Consider the following 20,138-nt stretch of genomic DNA (forward strand, 5'->3'; position numbering starts at 1 on the left):
GAAGTTTAGAGTTAGAAAAAAAAGAGTTCAGTTACCTTTTTGCAGGGGGCTAGGTCCCTCTGCACCCTTGCAGCTGTCATCAAGAGCTGTGTAAACGCACTATAGCAGAGGACTGGGAAGTGCTCCATTTTGCACTTATGCATATAACGTGGAATGGGAGATTTCCCTTTCCTTCGCTGTAGTGTGATCTCGGTGTAGAAATATTTAATTGGGGTGTGCGGGGGGGCACAGCCCCCATGTGGGGTGAGGGTGCAGGGGGGTGAAGCCCCCTGCAAAAACATTAGAAAGGTGTTTTTTTTTATTTCCCCTTCACATTTTTGAGTTTCTGTAAACTCAATGTTCTGGCTTCGGGGTTATGAATTTCGTGTTTATAGGAATTTGATCTTGTGAAGGGGAACTATAAATATATATATATATATATATATATATGTGTGTATATATATATATATATATATATATATATATATATATATATATCTGTGGCCAAAAAGACAATGTGTTGTAATCACCACAGCATTTGTCATAAACTATAAAACTTTAATTGTTACATTAAAACTCCTTGTTGATATATAAAATAAATAAAAGATAAGCACTTTTGAGTAAAACTCTTCATCAGATCTACTAAACAAGTCCAAAAAATTATTTAAGCACACTATTAACGAATCAGATTTGAAATGCAAATGAGATGTGGTCCAAAATAAACAGTATTTGTCTAAATAAATGTCATAAACCAATAGAAACCATATCCTTTGTTGAAATGTAATTACTCCCCTATTGATTAAAAAAGCTGAATCCAGTCAATTCATGATCTGAAACAAATGTCATTTCAGAACAAACCCCCATTGGTTGTTTTCAAAACCATGAACCAGTCATAACCAGAAAATTGCACACACTCTCTCAGCATGGGTTTAGAGATCGTCATCATGAACTGATTAAGCATTGTCTGACCCTTCCATTACAAATAAAAAAATAAGATGCAATCAAAAATCAGAGAGATCCTAGCCAAAAACTACTGACATAACTTTATGTGACTCAAATACTCACAACTTCTGGCAGTTCTCTTCACCAAATTGTCACTTATTAATAGAGGGAAACAACAACTTTTTGTCAAAATAGGGGAATAGGAGCAGAGACACAAATTATATATATATATATATATATATATATATATATATATATATATATATATATATATATATATATATATATATATATATATATATATATATAATATATACATATATATATATATATATATATATATATATATATATATATATATATATATATATATAAAATATGCATGCATATGTATATATATATATATATATATATATATATATATATATATATAGAGAGAGAGAGATAGACACACATGCACATATGTGTGTGTGTGTGTGTGTGTGTGTGTGTGTGTGTGTGTGTGTGTGTGTGTGTGCATATATATATATATATATATATATATATATATATATAGTTCCACTTCTAACCATCGAAATTTCAAAATATCGAAGTTCTTATCATCGAGACCAGAACATCGAATTTTGAAACATCGAAGGTTACAAGTGTAACCAAAAAAAAAAAAAACAAAAAGAAAACTAAATTGTAACAATTGTATGCAGGGGGGCTTCGCCCCCCACACCCCCCCTACTTTAATATTCCAACTCTCGAGACCGCACTACAGTGGAGTAAAGGGAAATTTCCTGTTTAGTGCTATATGCAGAAGTGCTAAATAGGAGCTCTTCCATACCCTATCTGTAGTGCCATCACACAGATGGCACATAGACACACACAGTATGCAGGGCACCTTGGTGCCCTGCAAAAACACAAACATTCTTCCACCTACACTTACCTTTTTCTTGCCCTTCAAACCTTCGCTGTTTTAAAACTCGATGTTCTGGTCTCACTGAGCTGAACTTCGATGTTTTAAACATTCGATGATTTGAAGGGGAACCATATGTGTATGTATATATATATATATATATATATATATATATATATATATATATATATATATATGTGTGTGTGTGTGTGTGTGTGTGTGTGCATGTATGTATACATATAAATACGTATGTATATATGCATACTGTCCTCCTGTAATTTTTACCTAAATAAGCCACTCCCCTGTTGACCTCACCTCTCCATCAACAAATCATCATTCACCTATACTGTTTTTTTCAGACTCATGTTCCATTAATATGCCCCTGCCTACCTCATCACCCCTATCTACCAAGCAATATTGCCTACACTCCCATCCTAATCACCTCTTCTTTTCACCCACTTTAAAGTCACCTTTGCTTATCTTTCTCTACTGCTTCCTCTTACCGCCTACCAATCATTACTACCTATCCTAACCAGCTTTCCACTCCACCCACTTTAAACCATCTTCCCCATCTTACTCTGCTGCTTCCAGTGATTCTAATTGCTGAACTACAACACACTATCCTCCCATCCTACTCTTACCCCATATAACCATTCATAACTTCAGGTATTATTAACTTCATAATGTCACAGATAAAACCTATCATTTCACTCAGTCTCCTACTTTGTCTGCTTTTTTTAGCCCACCATACCATCTCATACCATTCCCATGATATCACAAACTACCACTCTCCAACTCTGCCTATTAGGCAGAACCTTTATCACTATAAAGCCCTTATTCACATCTCACCACAGCTTTTTAATACCTCCACCACACTTCTTTTCTCGTTTAAATATTTTCACACCCATAGCTTTGTCTATAACCTATACAAACATTATAGATTTTTTTCCAAACTAAACTTTCTTACCATCCACTCCCTTACCTGAATTAAACTCCAGTCTGACATCCACCCTAACCAGACCCCATACTCTCCACACCCTCTCACACATTACACCCTGTAAATCCAGTCACCATTATTTCCTCTCCCCGTCATCCATTTCTAAAAAGAAGTAACTCTGACCTATTAATAACAAATTTCAACCTCAGAAACCTTATTAACAAAGTTCATGAATTTCATGCTGCCAATGCCCTGTACTCCCCAGATATACATGATTACTGAAACCTAGCTTAAGCTCCATATAAAAATGAGGAAATACTTCCTAATGGGTGTAGCATATTTAGAGTGGATAGGTTAACCAAACGCGGTGGTGGCAGTGCCATAATGTTTAAAGACACTGTCAATCTAGTACAACTAATCTCTACTCCTCCAGATCTCCCCAACTCTGAAATATAACTACATGTCTCAATATTAATGCCCATAAGTCCATTATCATTATAGCCAGCTACCGCCCTTCTACTAATAACCTCTCCAACATTGAAAACATTCCAGGATGGGCTTCCTCCAACTTTACCCATGAAACTATAATACTTGGGGACTTTAACCTAGATTGTCTTACGTGTTCCTCCAAAACTCCCACCAGCTTCACAAACTTATATAACTTCTGTCAAAACATTAACCACCCCACATGCATTGATAAGCATACCAACAGGCAACATATACTGGACTGTATTCTGACAAACAAATCTCATAAAGGTTATGATGCTGGCTGTCTTCCTGATACTCTTAGTGATCACTCTCCAGCATATCTAATCATAAAACATACACATAGTACAAGTAATGTTACATTCCACTACATTTGCAATAAAAGAAAAATTTCTCCCCTCCATTATATTTAATACACTTCTACAACAATATGACTGGTCACCGCTAAAAATCTTACAGTTAGACTTTGCCATACAGTACTTTAATAATGCTTTCCTGCAAATACTCAATAACCTAGCCCCAATTAGGAAAATTTGCACTAAAGCCAAACAGCTACCTTGATTATCAAAGAAACAAAACTACTTAAAAAAGGGACAAAGCCTGGACTCTTTACTATAATGACAGGAATAAAGACATTCTTACCTCCTATTAACAACTGAGAAATCAAGACAAAAAACAAATAAAAAAGATAAAAACAACATATTTTCAGTCATGTCAACTGAAATACCAAACTAACCCTCAAAAATTCTGGCAAAGTATAAACCTCCTGCTTAACCCTGGAAAACACACTACCCCAGTGCCAACAACCACCCATTCTACAGGGTGTATAGCCACACAATTCAATACCCACTTTATCACCTTGATAACTTCATTACTAAACAATACAACATATTCATCTCTTTCCATACACACCCCCACCAACCTTAATTCCACCTTCTCTCTTAAGCCAGTCCAAACTAGCTATATAAAAAATCTCCCAGGTAAATTAAAACCGTGCACTCTTGCTGCAGATCATCTGCATAGTAAATTTCTAAAACTAGTCGCCACATCCATGTCCTACCCTATATCTATCCTAATAAACTGCTCTATCTCTGAACAGTATGCACCTCTCCTCTGGAAAATATCTCATGTCATACCCCTTCATAAAGGCGGCCTCTCTACTGAGCTTTCCAACTATAGACCTATCGCTATTCCCTCACCACTAGCCAAAATCTTCGAAAACTGTATACACAAACAAGTTCTGGACTACTTCCTTAAGAATAACCTATTATCTAATACTCAACACAGCTTTTGACCCAGACATAGTACTAACACAGTTCTTATAAGCTTTAGTAATACCATAAATCACCTCAGAAATAATAGCCAACTCATCTCAGCTACCTTCCTTGATACGTCAAAAGCCTTTGACACAATATCACATCACATACTTCTCAATAAACTTGCTTAATACAATTTCAGCTCCAAATCCCTAAACTGGTTTCATAGCTATTTCTCTAACCAACAACAAGCCACCAAATGGGATAATAGACTCTTTCCCCTACTACCCATCACTGTTGAAGTCCCATAAGGCTCCATCCTTGGCCCCCTCCTTTTTATTATATTTACCAGTGACTTCAGTTCATCCACCAAAATTGTCTCGATCATCCAATACACTGATGATGCCTCCCTCATCTGCTCTGCCCCCTCTAGCAAAGTACTTCAAGAAAAAACACAGGTTACCTTCGAAAACATGGGAAACTACTTATCTGTCCATCAACTAATATTAAACTCCACAAAAACCAAGATCATGGCCTTTAGTAATATCACTGTAAAAATAACCCATTACCTCTCTCTACCTATTCCTCGAATGGCACAAAAATAGAGCCAGTAGAACAAAAAAAGTCTCAGTGTTATAATTGACAATGGCCTGAGGTTTGATAAACATATAGCATTAGCAATCAAAAAAGTCAGCATAAAACTTGGTGCATTCTATTGGACAAAACCCTATCTTACCAACCATGCCAGACTAAAAACAGCTAAATCCCACCTTTTATCCATCCTTCTCAAATATTTATCAACCTCTGTAAATCAGATTTGAATAATCTAGAATCTTGATATAAATAAAATAGACTAATTTGCCTCAAACCTGCCTCACAGATCACATCATTGGACCACTCTTCACTATCTAAACTGGATAGAACTTCCTAACTTACTATATTTTAACCAGCTATCATTTGCTCATACAGTCATCCATACACCCAAAAACTGTCCTGCTCTAACTGACATTGCCCAACCCAATACTAACCTCAGTTCACTCAGGTCAGCTGATAAATTATTACTCAAAGTAATTAAAGCCCAAAACTATCATGGAGACTCCTTATACTCCCATAAATAGTCAAACCTCCTGGAATTCTCTTCCCCAGCATATTCTATCCTCCCCTACTACACATAATTTTAAACAGTCTCTAAAAGAATATCTGTCTAATCATTGGCTGTACATCTCCAGGCTGTTTTAGACATCTGCCTTTCATTGTTCTTATGCACTCATTGGCTGTGCTCCTGCACATCGCCAAGCTAAGTTTTACACACCTGCCTTTCACTGTCCTTATACACTTTCCATCTCTTGGCGTCTTATAGCCTTGGCAATCTGTTATTGAATTTGTATTGATGATCATAATTTGTGTTTATAACTGTGATATACTGATTTTGTGTTTATCTGCATGTAATTTTTTTAATCTCTGTTAGCATTACTTGTACCTTCTCTGTATGTCACTTTTCAAATTATGTATTATATAACTTTTTGGAGCTTTTCTCCCCAGATCTCACTGAAAACAGGTTACTGGCCCAGTTGGACACTACCCGGTAATCAAATGTAAATAAATAAATATAGGGGTTTAGAAATGTTAACTCCATAATGTTAAGAACTGGGAACCTAGAGCAAAGGCAACACTGTGCACTGCTGTTGTTCAGGCATGCATACGCAGACACACACATGCAGACATATACCCATAAACTCACACAGACATATAGATACACACACACACACACACACACACACACACACACACACACACACACACACACACACACACACACACACACACAAAGCCATGCATTTCTTACTTGTTGCAGCACTCTCTTTCTTACTTCTATTGCCTGCTTTAAACAGGGTTGCTCAGTGCAGTTTGTTTCTGAATTGCCTCATATAGCCACCTATACAGTTCATAACCCATAGTTCATTGTATTGACAACACACGCCTAAGAGCTGATCCAGTAGTCAGGAACTTGGAGACACACAAAGGGGTCAGTAGCACAGTTACAAATGTATTTAAGCCATATATCAGTCATACACAAATATGCAATGGTTAGATTTTAGCCAAAATGTAAAAACTAGACAATGGTTTGGTAAGCAGGTGAGGCAGAACAAAATAGGTCTGGCATCCAAAAGCACAACCCTGAGTGCAAATTCTGGGGGGGGGGGGTGCAATCAGCTGATGCCGAACTGATGCTAGTGCATCAATTTCTGTATCTGTGTTGCTGAATGATGGTGAGGAAATACTGTTTTTGCCATCAGGAATGAAGCTTTTGCTTCAGTGATTCATGTGTGATTTAACTTATAGTGGGCTGCTTGCTACAAATGTAGAAGCAGTTTCTGCAGCTTTTAAAAGCAGAAGATGTTTTTGCTTTCGTGAGCTAGATGAAGGACACATTGGACCAGGTCCTCCCTCTGGAGACAGATGAAAAGAGCTAGATCAGAGAATTGATCCCCCCTTTTTTTAACTCCTCAACATAGAGTTGAGGGGTAACCAGAAATTGGTTGCTTGCCCTCAGAACCACTGATAACCAAAAATGTGTGCAGAGAGCACATCACTTCCTTATATAAGATTCAAGCCATCAGAGTTTAAAGGTACATCATCATTGTTCTGTCAACATAATAACCACTAAAAGCTTATATCTATACAAAGGAATTAAAAATACTGACCAAATACTTGATTTAAAAACCTGACAATATTAAATTGAAAATGAATTATTAAATACCAAAATAATATCCAATCGGTATTTAAAATTATTTATTTTGGACAGAGAAGATTTATGACCACTATTAAGATATTCACAGTAAGAACTTGAATAATGCTTTAAGTAGAAATTATAAAAAAAAATGTGTTTTGGAATTTTGGAAAAGGTTGAAAAGAATCCATGGGGGGTGAATGGGAAATTTGCTTGAATATAAAGAGTTAATGCAGTCACCCCTTGGTGTGAATGAAAATGTCTCAATTCAACAATTTCTTAAACTTTGTATCTCAAAATTATAAATTGTAAGTTAACTTGTTAAGTCATAATTTGTATGAAATATTATTAATTTGAATTGGATATTATTTTATTTAATAATTCATTTTAATGTAATGTTGTCAAGTTTTTAAATTAAGAATTTGGTCAGTATTTTAAGCTTTTTGTAGTTATTAGGTAGAAGGAACAATGGTGGTGTACCTTTCAACTGCGACGGTTTGAATCTCACATAAGGAAGTGACATGTTTGTATTTTTATTCTGTTTAATTCACTTTTCTGAGATGAAAGCACTTAATCATTTGGATGTTAATCTTTTCTTGGTCTGGCATTTAATGTATATAAATTTTTTATAGTCTTTGGTGCAAATTGATCCAATGTTGTGCTCCTTGCACTCATTTGTTGGTTGATAGAGTTGAAGGGTACCAGAATGAGTGCTAATGAGCCAGCTATGGTTCTACTGACATCAGTACAGTACACTTACCTGACACCTAGAGACCCTGGTCTGCCCCCTTTGGCAGGCAAATATATTCTCTGTGATATCCTTTCGTGTGGCAAACATGCAAAAAAAATGAGTACAGCATAACCATGCAAATCAAAAACAGCAAATAGCTATTTAGTAAAGCCTACTGTAATGTGACTGAGTATTAATTCATCTTTGCTATGGTAGTCTGGTTGTTTCTCCCTAACCTCTTCTTACTATTGGCAGAGAAGGACGGGTTGATGCCTCTCAAGATCTCTATATTTATGCCAGCATTGCTCACCAGAGTGGGTGATGCCTGTGACATCACTTATAAGCCTGGCAAGTGAGTGACAAAAATCTACTTTTTGCAGAAGACCCTCACATAAGCTAACTAGCTGGGATCCCTATGCTGTGTGTGCATCAGGTGAAGAAAGATTTTAGCTGCCCTACTGCACCATGCAGAAGCCCTGCCATGCTCAGATCCTGCAGATGCAGTAACAACACACCAGGTGAAATCTAGGAGTGAAAACAATAGCTGATGCACAATGTCACATGCCGTGGTAGCCACAAGATGTGCATCAATAAACAGCACAGTAATGTGATACCTGTCTACAACACCATGATGCACATGGTCAGTATTACAGCCTAAGCTGAAAGCTGCACTTTAATGACCCACAGGTATGCACTTTGAAGTAACCTACAATCCCGAACATGCCCTCAACAGACAGCTGAGGAGCACAACACCCATGGTTATTACCACACTGTAAACTTGTAGTGACTCAGCCCAGCTACAAAGCCGCATACATCTTAACTGAGCACAGTGCACATGTGTGAGGCAGATTTGGCCTTATATCATGGAGCAGGGCTGAAAATGTACTGCATTATTAATTCATTTCACAGAACCTTACAGCTCATTAGCATAATGGCCTTGTTACAAGCCCCTATATAGCATGATAAGCATTGCAGTCACCAAGCCTGCGGTTAGGTTATGATTGAAAAGGGTACTTAGTGATGATGCTAGTTCATGTTTTAGACAGCCTTGGATGTTGTCCGGTCCCATAGAGGCTGTGTCTTTTGCCTTGGACAAGGCTTTGAGGACCTGCTCTTCAGATATGTTGGATGGGGGGAGCGTTGGGGGAAGGTTTGTTGTAAGTTAGGAGGGGATAAGGGAAAGGGGATGGTATGTAGCTGCTGACAGACCTTTCTGATGCTCCTGTGACATGGAAGGTGGCAGCATACAACTTGTGATCACTGGTGCATGAAGCACCTACTAACAAATTTTGAGTGACTAAAGAAGATGCTGTTCCTGCTTCACTGCCCAAGTGATAAGGTCATTCAGCAGGGAATGCTGGAGTATAGAGTAGCTGATCAACATGGTAGAGCAGTCAATTTTTATGTTTTTGAATCATGTTGTTATATCAGTTGCAGTCATTTTAATATGCAGTAGCTCGTATTAGCAGTTAGCTTGCATATTATTATTATCTGGTCATCTGCATGCATACCACACAACTGTTTTTGTAAAATAATTAGGTTTTTGTCTCATATTTTTGTTCTGTTCCTCATAATATTTGTGGTTTTCTAGCAAATCACTGAGAATTGATGTTATTAAATAATGACATATATATGAGTTTCAGACTTCAAAGCTTTTAGAAAATGCATGCTAACACAAATTGTGTTATTCCACCAACGTTCTAAATTTATAAAAGAAATATTTAAAATCTATCCCTATTTTTGGCCTTTGTTACTGCATTATTTTAGGCTTTATCCAATTCTCTTACACTAAGAGTTTGGGTGGTATATCTACATTCAATGCATACCAAGCTATTTCTGTAATATTAGGGTCATGCTACATGTGCCTCCATACTGGCCCCTCACTATAAGCCACAACTCACTGAGCTATTTTGGGTAATTCAGTATGTTAATTGTTTGTTAATATCCTCTTATGTGTATAGCTTTTGCTTGGTGATTTAGAATTTAGAGCTGGTAATTTATGGCTATTATCCAGTGTGATATTTTGAATCAGATCTCTAGTACAGGTTATAAACAACCTTATGTTTTTTTTTTTTTTTTTTTAAAACAGGTTACTGTTTATTTCTTTTCAAGACTTTTAAGTAAAGATCAGCCCAAGGTTTTCCAGTAACTATAAATAAAGCATTGTTTTTCTGGATGACTATTTCCTATAACAGTCAGGAAATGTCTCTCCATTCTTCAAAAGCTGTTTTGTTTACAAGTTTGTGAGAGCTTATGCCTCTGTGCTCCATTTCTTCAGCCTGCAATGAGAATGTTTATGTTCACTGTGTTGATTTAATCAACAGCGAGAAACTTTATGTTCTGAGAGATTGTATAACCCCAGAAAAGAGGTATGTCCTTTTTCCTGAAAGTTTTTGACTTCAGTTTTAGTATGTTTATGTGGATGAGTATGTAGGGAAGCGTTCAACTCCCAGCAAACTTGCCACCCTAAATACTTTTTTTTATATTAGTTGGCTTTTCGTCATTTTATTAAGACAACTACACTGGAATTGGTATTTATATCACCGGGTCAATGGCTGGGGGGGGGGCTGCCACAACATTTAATTTTAATTAAGCAATTCAAAAAAATGAACGTTTTTTTCTTTGTGTGCACTTTGTGTCTGTGCGTGCATTTTTAGTATGATGAATGCACAGCAATGTTGCTGATATGATTTCTCAAACACATCTTGGAACCTATTAGTGCTACCATTTGATTATCAAACAAGCACTGGAACTTCAATGAACCAGAGCTATCGCTTTGCTATCATTTTGGAATGCACAGAGTGCTACCATAGACCAAGACATATGCGTTCCTTCAACAGTTACTCATACCCTGCCAAAGACACATGTTTGTGTGTGTGTGTGTGTGTGTGTGTGTGTGTGTGTGTGTGTGTGTGTGTGTGTGTGTGTGTGTGTGTGTGTGTCTGTGCGCGCACATGTAATGTCCTAGTTAAGGATGGCAGGGTAGTTAATTAGCTTGAGCATGCTCAAACCCTGTATCTTGGCTATAGGGACAAGAGCCTAAATCCTTTACACCAACTACCAGACTGTTCACTTAATCATCAGACTTGTTTTAAATGTTCTGAAATGGGTATTTTTTTTTCTTTTATTGGTTTTACATTTTATTTCATGCTTAATGGGGAAAAATCTTCAAAGCTACAGGGGTGCATTTTCAAGGAATGTGAATTTCAGTGCATTTTCAGGGAATGTGAACTTCAAGGAAAGAGGAGTTTATAGTTGCTCACGCTGTCTGTTTTCAATGTGCAGCTGTTTTGTTTAACAGATTACTGTCAGTGTTTGTGTCATAGAATTCAAAAACAGTGTTAGTAGTTTTGGTTAGTTATCTTTGCATTTAGCTTTATATTGGGATTAAGTTCAGTATGAGTTTCAGGGTTTAAGTAATGTTTTGGATTAAATTAGGTGCAGGTGTTAGGTTTAGTTTAGAAATAGCATAAGGCTTTAGGTTGCAATTATGGGTACAAGGTGTTATATCCTATATATGGGACATAAACATTTCTTTACCTTATTTACGAATACTGTGAATTTTGGGTATTATTTTGTTTTGGAAATTTTTGACAAGTTAAATGGTTTTCATTTTTTTAATATTTGCACTTGATTATGTTACTGGCCCCGATGGTGCAGCAGTTAGCCTTGTCACCTCACAGCAAGAAGTTCTCCGGTTTGATTCTCAGCTGGAGTGCCTTCTGTGCAGACCCTGCATGTCCTCACTGTGGTCAAGTGAGTTTTAAAGACATGCAGATAGGTGTGTGTACATGTGCCTTCTGTGAAGGTTGGGCACCAGGCTGGCAACTTGACACTGTAAAAACTCCACTGCCAATCAATCTGTGGACCGGTGATCTGCTGTGATGATCACTAACCGGGAAAAGCCAAAAAGCATTGTCTGTTTGTACTTTATTATGTTTCCTTTGACCTTTCTCCACCTAACAATACTACAGCTATGTGATATTTTAAAAACAGAATGAGATTCATAAGTAGTCATTCAGATTAGTAATGATAATTTGGAAAGAGTCTTTTGTCTCAGATTTTTAATCCATACTGTCCATATCCCTCTAATCTAAATATCTTGGCAGATACTCATTAGAGATACTTTCAAGATCTACAAATGGAAGCTCAGTAAAGTTGTTTGTTTCCCATATTGCACATATTTGAATGCATCTACTGGTTAATCTGTTTTCTTCTCACAAGAAGCATCAGCTATGTATTTTTGCAATAAATGTATTCTTTACTAAACTTTCGGCACATATGCTGTGACTATAGACAGGAACCACAATCTGTTTTAAAGCATCCCTGAAAACTCTTGTCTTCTAGAATGTTTTTCTGTAAGCAAAATGGAAAAAATAATTCTAGTATTTCTTTTTTGGCAGAGAGAGCATTAATTCTTTCTCACGTGTCACAAAATTATATTTTCTCTACAAATGACTCATAGTTTATTGACCTTATTACCAGACATGGTCTTCCATCTTGGTCTAAAATACCTCAGACTCATACCATAAAGAAAATGTATGTACTAGTTAATGTCAATAGTTTAGCAGCACACACATCTTTAATACTCAGAGCATAAGAAGACAGAGGGGCTGTATTGCCAAATTGGCCACTTCTTTATAGCTTCTTTATTGCTGTCTTTAGTTTTCACAGTAGTAAGTATATATGACCACTTATATTTGCATATTCCTGTTTGCCTCTCTTCTTGGTCCCCAGAAATTAAAATAACAGAAAACATGCAGAACTCTCTGACATAAAACATACTTGCTATAATTTGCAGGACTCCAGACGGCCACATTCATACCCATAATGATGTCCAGCTGTTGAAAAAGATTAGGCCAAAAACTTACATTTGTAAAAGTCCATTAGCAATGATCCAGTTATTTCACTGCCTATTGCTCTAGTAAGTACAACCACAGAACTGTACTGTCTTTCTCTCTATTGATCTCATTATGATAGCTTTTCACCTCTTGGGAGAAAGCAGAATACAGCCTGAGCTGACCGTCATGTGGATCATATACAGAAACTCATTTTTTAAAGCAGAGCATGTTTTACTGGGAAATTCCACAACTGGATTTTTTTTTTTTTGCATTAAACAAACATGCTCAGATCACCAGTTATTGGACTGGCAACATGAAATGCCAGTGGCAGTATGAACAAAGCTTCTTTGTATACACTTCTTTCTATTCTGTTCTGGAATCAGGATCGGGCAGCATCAGGCAGCACAGCTTAATTGGGTTTAAACCATTCTCGGCTCCACAAAGTCCTCTCTTCACTTTTTCCCTTAGAACTGATCTAGTTCTCATAATAAACACCCTGTTCCCACTCTAAAGCCTGGCACTTGCTCACTAAAGCAATTATATAAGTCAGCACTAAAAAATTAAAAGCACTACACCCTCACAAACTCCCCTTGAGTACTTTGTTCCCCATTGGCCCTTTTTTCAATTATAAAGGAATTCCCAATACTATTCTAGCATGTCCAAAGGTTAGTTGTCAATCTCCTCTCCGGTCCATCTGGTGAATCTGGGAATCTTGAGGCAATGTTACAACTGCCTCATGTACACAGACAACCCTCTCCTCCTCCCAACAAATTCCAACACATGTGAGAGATGCAACCATATAGCCAAACTGGAGGCTAAGCTCCCTCAACTCAGTACTGGCGTAACCAGTCAGGAGGAGAAGGAAACCACACTCACTACAATTTCAGTCTCACATAGACCTACCACGACAGCAAACCAAACACATAAACACATAAAAACATACTCAGAGGCTCTAAATAAAAATCTGCCTAAGCAGCAGAGACCTCCAAAGCAGACACCCAAGCAACCGCTACCCCAAAACAAAACACGTGCAACACATAGCTCACAAAGCCAGTGTGCCGAACAATCACAGCCCTTAAGGCTAAACAGCACACCTGATACACTTGTAATAGGTGACTCTATCGTCAGGCACACTGACGTCCCGCTCACCAGGCTGAACAAGGAGAAGGTCACGGTGAGCTGCCTGTCGGGCGCTAGGATCCGCCACATAACACAAGCACTCAGGTCACTCCAAGGCAAGTACAAATATGACTCAGTCATTGTCCATGCTGGTGTGAATGACCTGAGATGTACCTCCCTGGACTACATGAAAAGTGACATAAAGGAGCTCTATGAGCATGTAGCCCAGGCCGGTATGACCCTGACCTTGAGTAGCATCTTACCCTCACCAAGAATGATGCCACAATATGAAGACAAGATGATCAATTTCAACAAATGGCTGAAGTATTGGTGTCATTCAAAGGGGATCCAGTGCCTGTCTGCCTGGGATGACATGCTCGACAAGCCACGATGCTTCACTAGGGACGGCTTGCACCTGTCACCCCTGGGCTTTCGGATATTGGCAAAGGCTCTTGCCACCCCCATAGTGCCTTTTTTAGGCAAGGCTCAAAAGACAAACCCACCTCCATAGGTATCACAAGGGATAAGGAACTAAGAGTAATGCTACTCAATGCCAGAAGTCTAAACCTCAAGATGCACGCACTCAAAACTCTCCTTAGCATGGCGAACATCGATATCTGTGCAGTAACAGAAACCTGGTTCAAGGCTCCCAAGAGCACCCCAGCACTACCAGGTTATACCTCATACCATGTTTTGGCCCCAAAACTTGGACCGAAGCACAAAAGGAGGGGGAGTATCAATATTCGTCAAAGATACCCACACCTCCAGGTTGGTGGCACAGCACGAAGCATCAGAGACTATCCATGTGCAACTAACAGTGGGAAAACTGCCTTCCAGTTTATAGCCTGCTACAGACCACCCTCCCAAACCCAGGAACGCCACTTGGCCTTCCTGAGAACACTGGAAAATATGAAGGTCTTTCCAAATACCATTATATTGGGCGACTTCAACTACCCTAACATAGACTGGGAGCATTACTCTAGCTCCAACACCCTAGCCCAAAGGTTCCTAGAATTTATAAATTCAAATGCTATGGAACAACTTGTTGCCACTCCCATAAGAGGGGAAAACATACTGGACCTGATCATCACCAACATGGGGACTCTATGCTCCAGACCAGAAGTGTATCCCTCACTGGTAAGATCAGATCATAAACTAATCTCACTAGATATTCACATCCCGACCCCAGCCCCTGCCCAGAAAACCACAGTGAAAAACTTCTCTAAAGCAAATTTCACACTCCTCAAAACTGAGGTGGAATCCTTCAAAGCCCCCGGGCCTGTGGAAAATATGGCCCAGACCACAGAATCCTTTATAAACACATTCTATGAACACCTTCAGGAATGCATGGATCATGCAATCCCAAATAAAACCAAGACCCAATCCTCCAAAGTTAGGCGTCCTGTCTGGTGGACCCCAGCCATAAACAAACTATACAATAGAAGGAGGAAGCTACTACATGATAGAGCAAAATCCCAAAAAGGGAAGGCATCTCTGATCAGTATTAGCAAAAGACTACGGGCACTCATAAAACCATCTAAGGCCAGCTTTGAGAGAAAAATTGCACAGGACACTAAGGATAATTACAAGGCTTTCTTTAGTTATGTTAGGAACCTGGGTGGGAATTCCCAGATATGCTCAGAATTAGTCCAAAATGACAAAAAATACACCAAACCCACAGACATTACCAACATCCTAGCTGACAGGTTCAGCGCAAACTTCTCCCCCCCTTCCCCACCAAAAGGGCAAATATCTATCCCAGCAGAGTGCTGCCCCCCTGACATCTTAGATGCTCAGGTAAGAGCTGCCCTCTCCAAAGCAAAAAACACAGCATCAATGGGACCAGACGGTGTCCCGGGCTGCGTCCTACATGAACTCCAAGAAGAACTAAACCCAAACATAAAACTACTGTTCAATCTCAGTCTTACTACAGGATATGTAACCAAAGAGTGGCATACAGTAACAGTGCTCCCTCTCCACAAAGGTGGTGCCTCAACGGATCCTGGAAACTATTGCCCCATAAGCTTGACTAGCTTGGTCTGCAAAGCTATGGAAAGGATCATCATGGACCTCATAAATAAAGATATTGGGGACCTACAGACACTGGATCCTACCCAGTTCGGCTTTGTTAAGGGCAGATCCTGCCTCTTAAACCTGGTCAATTTCTTTGAAACAGTCAGCAAGGCCATTGATGAGTGGAAGGTGGTCCACACAGCCTACCTGGACCTTGCAAAAGCCTTCAATACCATACCCCCCTTGGGCATTATAGATAAGCTCACCAGCTTAAATATAAACCCCTATGTCACTAGATGGGTTGTAAACTGGCTCAAGGACAGAACCCACATGGTTAGAATTGCTGGAGCCATGTCAGACACCAAACCAGTTACAAGTGGCATCCCACAAGGCTCAGTCCTGGGACCTCTCTTGTTCGGTATATATTTCTCGGAGGTACAGGCTAACACGGAAGGACTGTGGCTGACCAAGGTCGCAGATGACTGCAAACTGGGCGCCATAATCGACTATCCAGCCGACACAAGCATCCTACAAAAGGGCCTCATAGAAACAGACAACTGGTGCCAGAGCCATGGCCTCAAGCTAAACGCCAAAAAGTGTATAGTCAACCCCTTTGGCAAAAACAAAGTGTCCACAAATTACCACATAGGTGGTAATCCATTAAGTACGGAAGAAGTAATTAGGGACCTGGGGACCCAAGTTGACAGCAATCTCTCATTTGACAACCACATGACCCAAGTGGTTAGAAAAACATTTTATATAGCCCACCTAATCATGAAGGGATTCACATCTAGATCAGGGGAGGTCATCATGCCTCTTTACTCATCCCTCATCAGGCCTATAATTGAGTACAATGTCCCTTTTGGGATGTACCTTACCAGACACCTGCAGCAACTGGAAAGACCCCAAAATTACCTCAACAAGAGGATCAAAGGGCTCAAACAGATGCCATATGCTGCCCGGTTAAAGAAACTCCAGCTCTACTCAGTGGCATACCGCCTGCTCAGAGGCGATCTGTGCCTGACGTATAAAGCCATGTCCAACCCGGAATTAATGGACATGCTGCACCTCAGAAAATCCAAATCCCATCGAGCTACGCGCTCGAGAGACTTGAACCTCAGCACTGAAATAAATAGGACATCCTGGAGGGATAGATTCATAAACCAGAGGCTCCCTTCACTTTGGAATAAAATCCCAGTCCAGGTTAGGCAGAGTCCCTCATTGACTCTCTTCAAGAGGAATCTTGATGAGTGGATGGGAGTTAATAGGTTTACCCCGGGTATCACTGCTGTGTCACTGTTAGACAGAGGCACAGTATACTAACCTCGAAAAAGGGCATAGCAAAATTAATTTAAAATGGGTGGGAAAAGCCAAATACACTCTGGCTAGGCTTATAAATACCCTAGGGCAGATAGCCTAGTATGAACCTATGAACCTATTACTTAATAAAATAAGTACATAAGTATATATGGCTTGTAAACATATATTGGCATTATAGTACAAACATATTGAATATTTGAAGATTCTTATGGTTTAGCCAGTACTTGTGTTCCGCCATGTACCCAAGACTGTTGCAGCTAGCATCTGAATGGCTGAATATTTGTTTTTATTTAGAATATAACTAAACATTTTGTTTGTGAAAGGTTTGAAATTCAGTTCTCAGATATCCTTTTCTACAGAATTAAGCAAACCTGTTACTTGTTTTAATTATGTCTTCTTCAATATAAATAAATAAATAATTGTCCTTCTTTTCAACCGAAATAGCAAGGCCATCACTGAAACTATCCAGGAATTCATACTCTTAACTAAATTTATGTTAACTTCTAAAGCATATTGCTCTATCCACTGAAGAGAAGCAAAACTTTTACAGAATCACCTATGTAGTAAATCATAGGCAATTAATACAAAAGCAAATTTAAACATTAAGAAAATATATGCTCATACAAAATTATTTCTCATATTTTAACAAATTGTTCAGAACATAGTATTTGAAATGATTCATTAAGACTGGTGTCTGTTCTTTTAAAATGTCTGTGTCATTGATTTATGTGTCTGCTTTTAGGAAGGAATGGATAAGGCATTTCTGCTAGAAAAACTCCACACACTTCAGAAGGAATATGGAAAACCTGTTACTTTAAAGCATAAGGCATCACCAGATAAAAGAAAGGAAAAGGTTTGTTCTTAAAGATGTCTTCCCTCTGTTAGGTTTACTTTAAGCTGCCCACATGGCAGCCTATTGTCACATTTATAGTGGTATGCTGATGATATGAAAATATGAATATTATCTTTTTTCTTTCCTTCCTGCAGCCAGAAGATCAGCTATATCATGAAAACAGGCAAACTACAGACTCAGAACTGGCAGGGAATGCAGAGGAATCTTCATGGGGAAACCAGAGATCGGATCAGCAGTTTGGATCATCACCATCTAGCTACAGGGAAGAATCATTTCTCCAGCACCAAAGACCAGATCAGCAGTATGGTTCACCATCAGTAAGCTACAGAGATGAGTCTTTCCGAAGAGGTGGAGCACCATATAAGCAGTTTGATTCACCGTCTTCTGGTTACAGAGAAGGATCTTCTTGGGAAGATCAAACCTCAGACCTTGAATTTGGCTCATCATCTGCTAATTACATTGGAAAAACTTTTCGGGGAAGTAGAAAAGATTTATATAAAGGGGTAATGTATACTTCTTAATGACAAATTACATGGCTGCCTAATGAAATGCTCCTTTATTTATTTATTTATTTATTTATTTATTTATTTTTTTTTGGCTTACCTCAAAAACTCTTCTGTCAATTCATTTCAAACTGTGAACAGTTCTGCTGTATTTTATTTATTTATTTATTTATTTATTTATTTATAGCTTTTGTTTACCATGAAAGTCCATCTTGGCACAAGTCCCATTTTCACTGGATCCCCAGGAAGAAATGCTCCATTTTACAGAACAAGTAAAAGGCAGTTACACAAGATTTACATAATAAATGCACATACATACATGGACTAGTAATGATATGATAATTAATCAAAAAATAATAAATGTACATACATAGAATACCAAATGTACATGCATACAATTATGAGAGTTAAATTAAGAACAGTAAAATATTAGCTAATATCAAGCTTATAAGAGTCTGTTTACTTTCAAATGGAATCAGCTGTAAATAGATATTGAGTAGGAGACAGTGAAGTAATTGCAGGATGAAGAAGGTTACAAATTATGAAGGAGTACTGAGGAGGTCCAGGTAAAAGGGAGATAGAGACAGTAGTGGAGAGGGGTAGCTGATAGTCAGATAGTTAGAGATTGTGAGGAAGTAACTGTATTATCAACAGTCACATAAAAGAGTGGTGACAATAAAAGTCTGGAGATTATCCAAACATTACATGTACAGAGCTGGCAACTGAGTAGGTAGGACTTCAGCTCAGTTTTAAATGATTTTAAGGAGTGTTCTTGTCATATTGCTGGTTGGGTGGGGTTCCAGAATTTAACAAGTTGGTGGAACAGTAGTGATTTGTTAGGTAAATTGTTGGGTTCGGATACATGTAATAGGTATTTCTCTGATGAACATAGTGGCCTGGAAGGTTTATATGTTTTTTAACACAGTTTAATTTTTCTAAGTCTTTTGGGTTTCTAATACCATGACAGGAATGGACCCCCATTCCTTAGTCAAAGTATGATTAAAGTTCATGAATTTAATATTGTTTCAGTCTTTGACATTAGACAAAAGTGCTCTTCTCAGCCCCCATAATGTGCCCAGAACTGACTCCTTCTGCAATTCATATAGAGTTACATTTGTCAGTAACATATCTAAATACAACTGTAAAATTCTTTTTCATGAGACTCATTGCTCCTGCTACTATTGGAACTGTCTGGGTATCCTTCTTCCACATTGCCATCAGTTTTGCCTGCAGATCCTGGTATTTTATGACTTTGTGTCTCTCTTTACTTAAGACACTAATCACTTGGGGTAGCAATTTCAGTGATCAATTCTACTTTTGTTTTCCTTTCAAGGACCACTATATCTGTTTTACTGTCTATTTTTTTGAACTGTTGGTAATGGGTGAGCCCATGTGATATAAATTTCATCATTTATATAATGCTTTGTGTCTCATGTTTCCAATGTTTGTTAGCTTTGCACAATCCCCAGTGCAACAGTCTTGCCACATTATTATGCCTTTCAGTATATAGACCCTCTGTTGTTAGTG

The 20,138-nt window shown here is 38.3% G+C and overlaps 1 protein-coding gene across 3 annotated transcripts in view; it reads left to right on the top strand.

Moving 5' to 3' along the window:
* The window catches only part of TMC5 (transmembrane channel like 5), a 1,577,296-nt gene that overhangs the window by 1,452,952 nt on the left and 104,206 nt on the right, over window positions 1–20,138 (top strand). For all 3 annotated transcript variants that reach the window (XM_044089737.1, XM_044089736.1, XM_044089738.1), the window contains 2 exons: window positions 17,998–18,108; window positions 18,243–18,611. In XM_044089737.1, the coding sequence (XP_043945672.1) occupies window positions 17,998–18,108; window positions 18,243–18,611 (480 nt within the window). The remainder of the gene's footprint in view (window positions 1–17,997; window positions 18,109–18,242; window positions 18,612–20,138) is intronic.

Source organism: Protopterus annectens, chromosome 12.part0 (assembly GCF_019279795.1).
Source record: "Protopterus annectens isolate FY-2018-M chromosome 12.part0, PAN1.0, whole genome shotgun sequence".
NCBI classification, from domain to species: Eukaryota; Metazoa; Chordata; order Ceratodontiformes; family Protopteridae; genus Protopterus; species Protopterus annectens.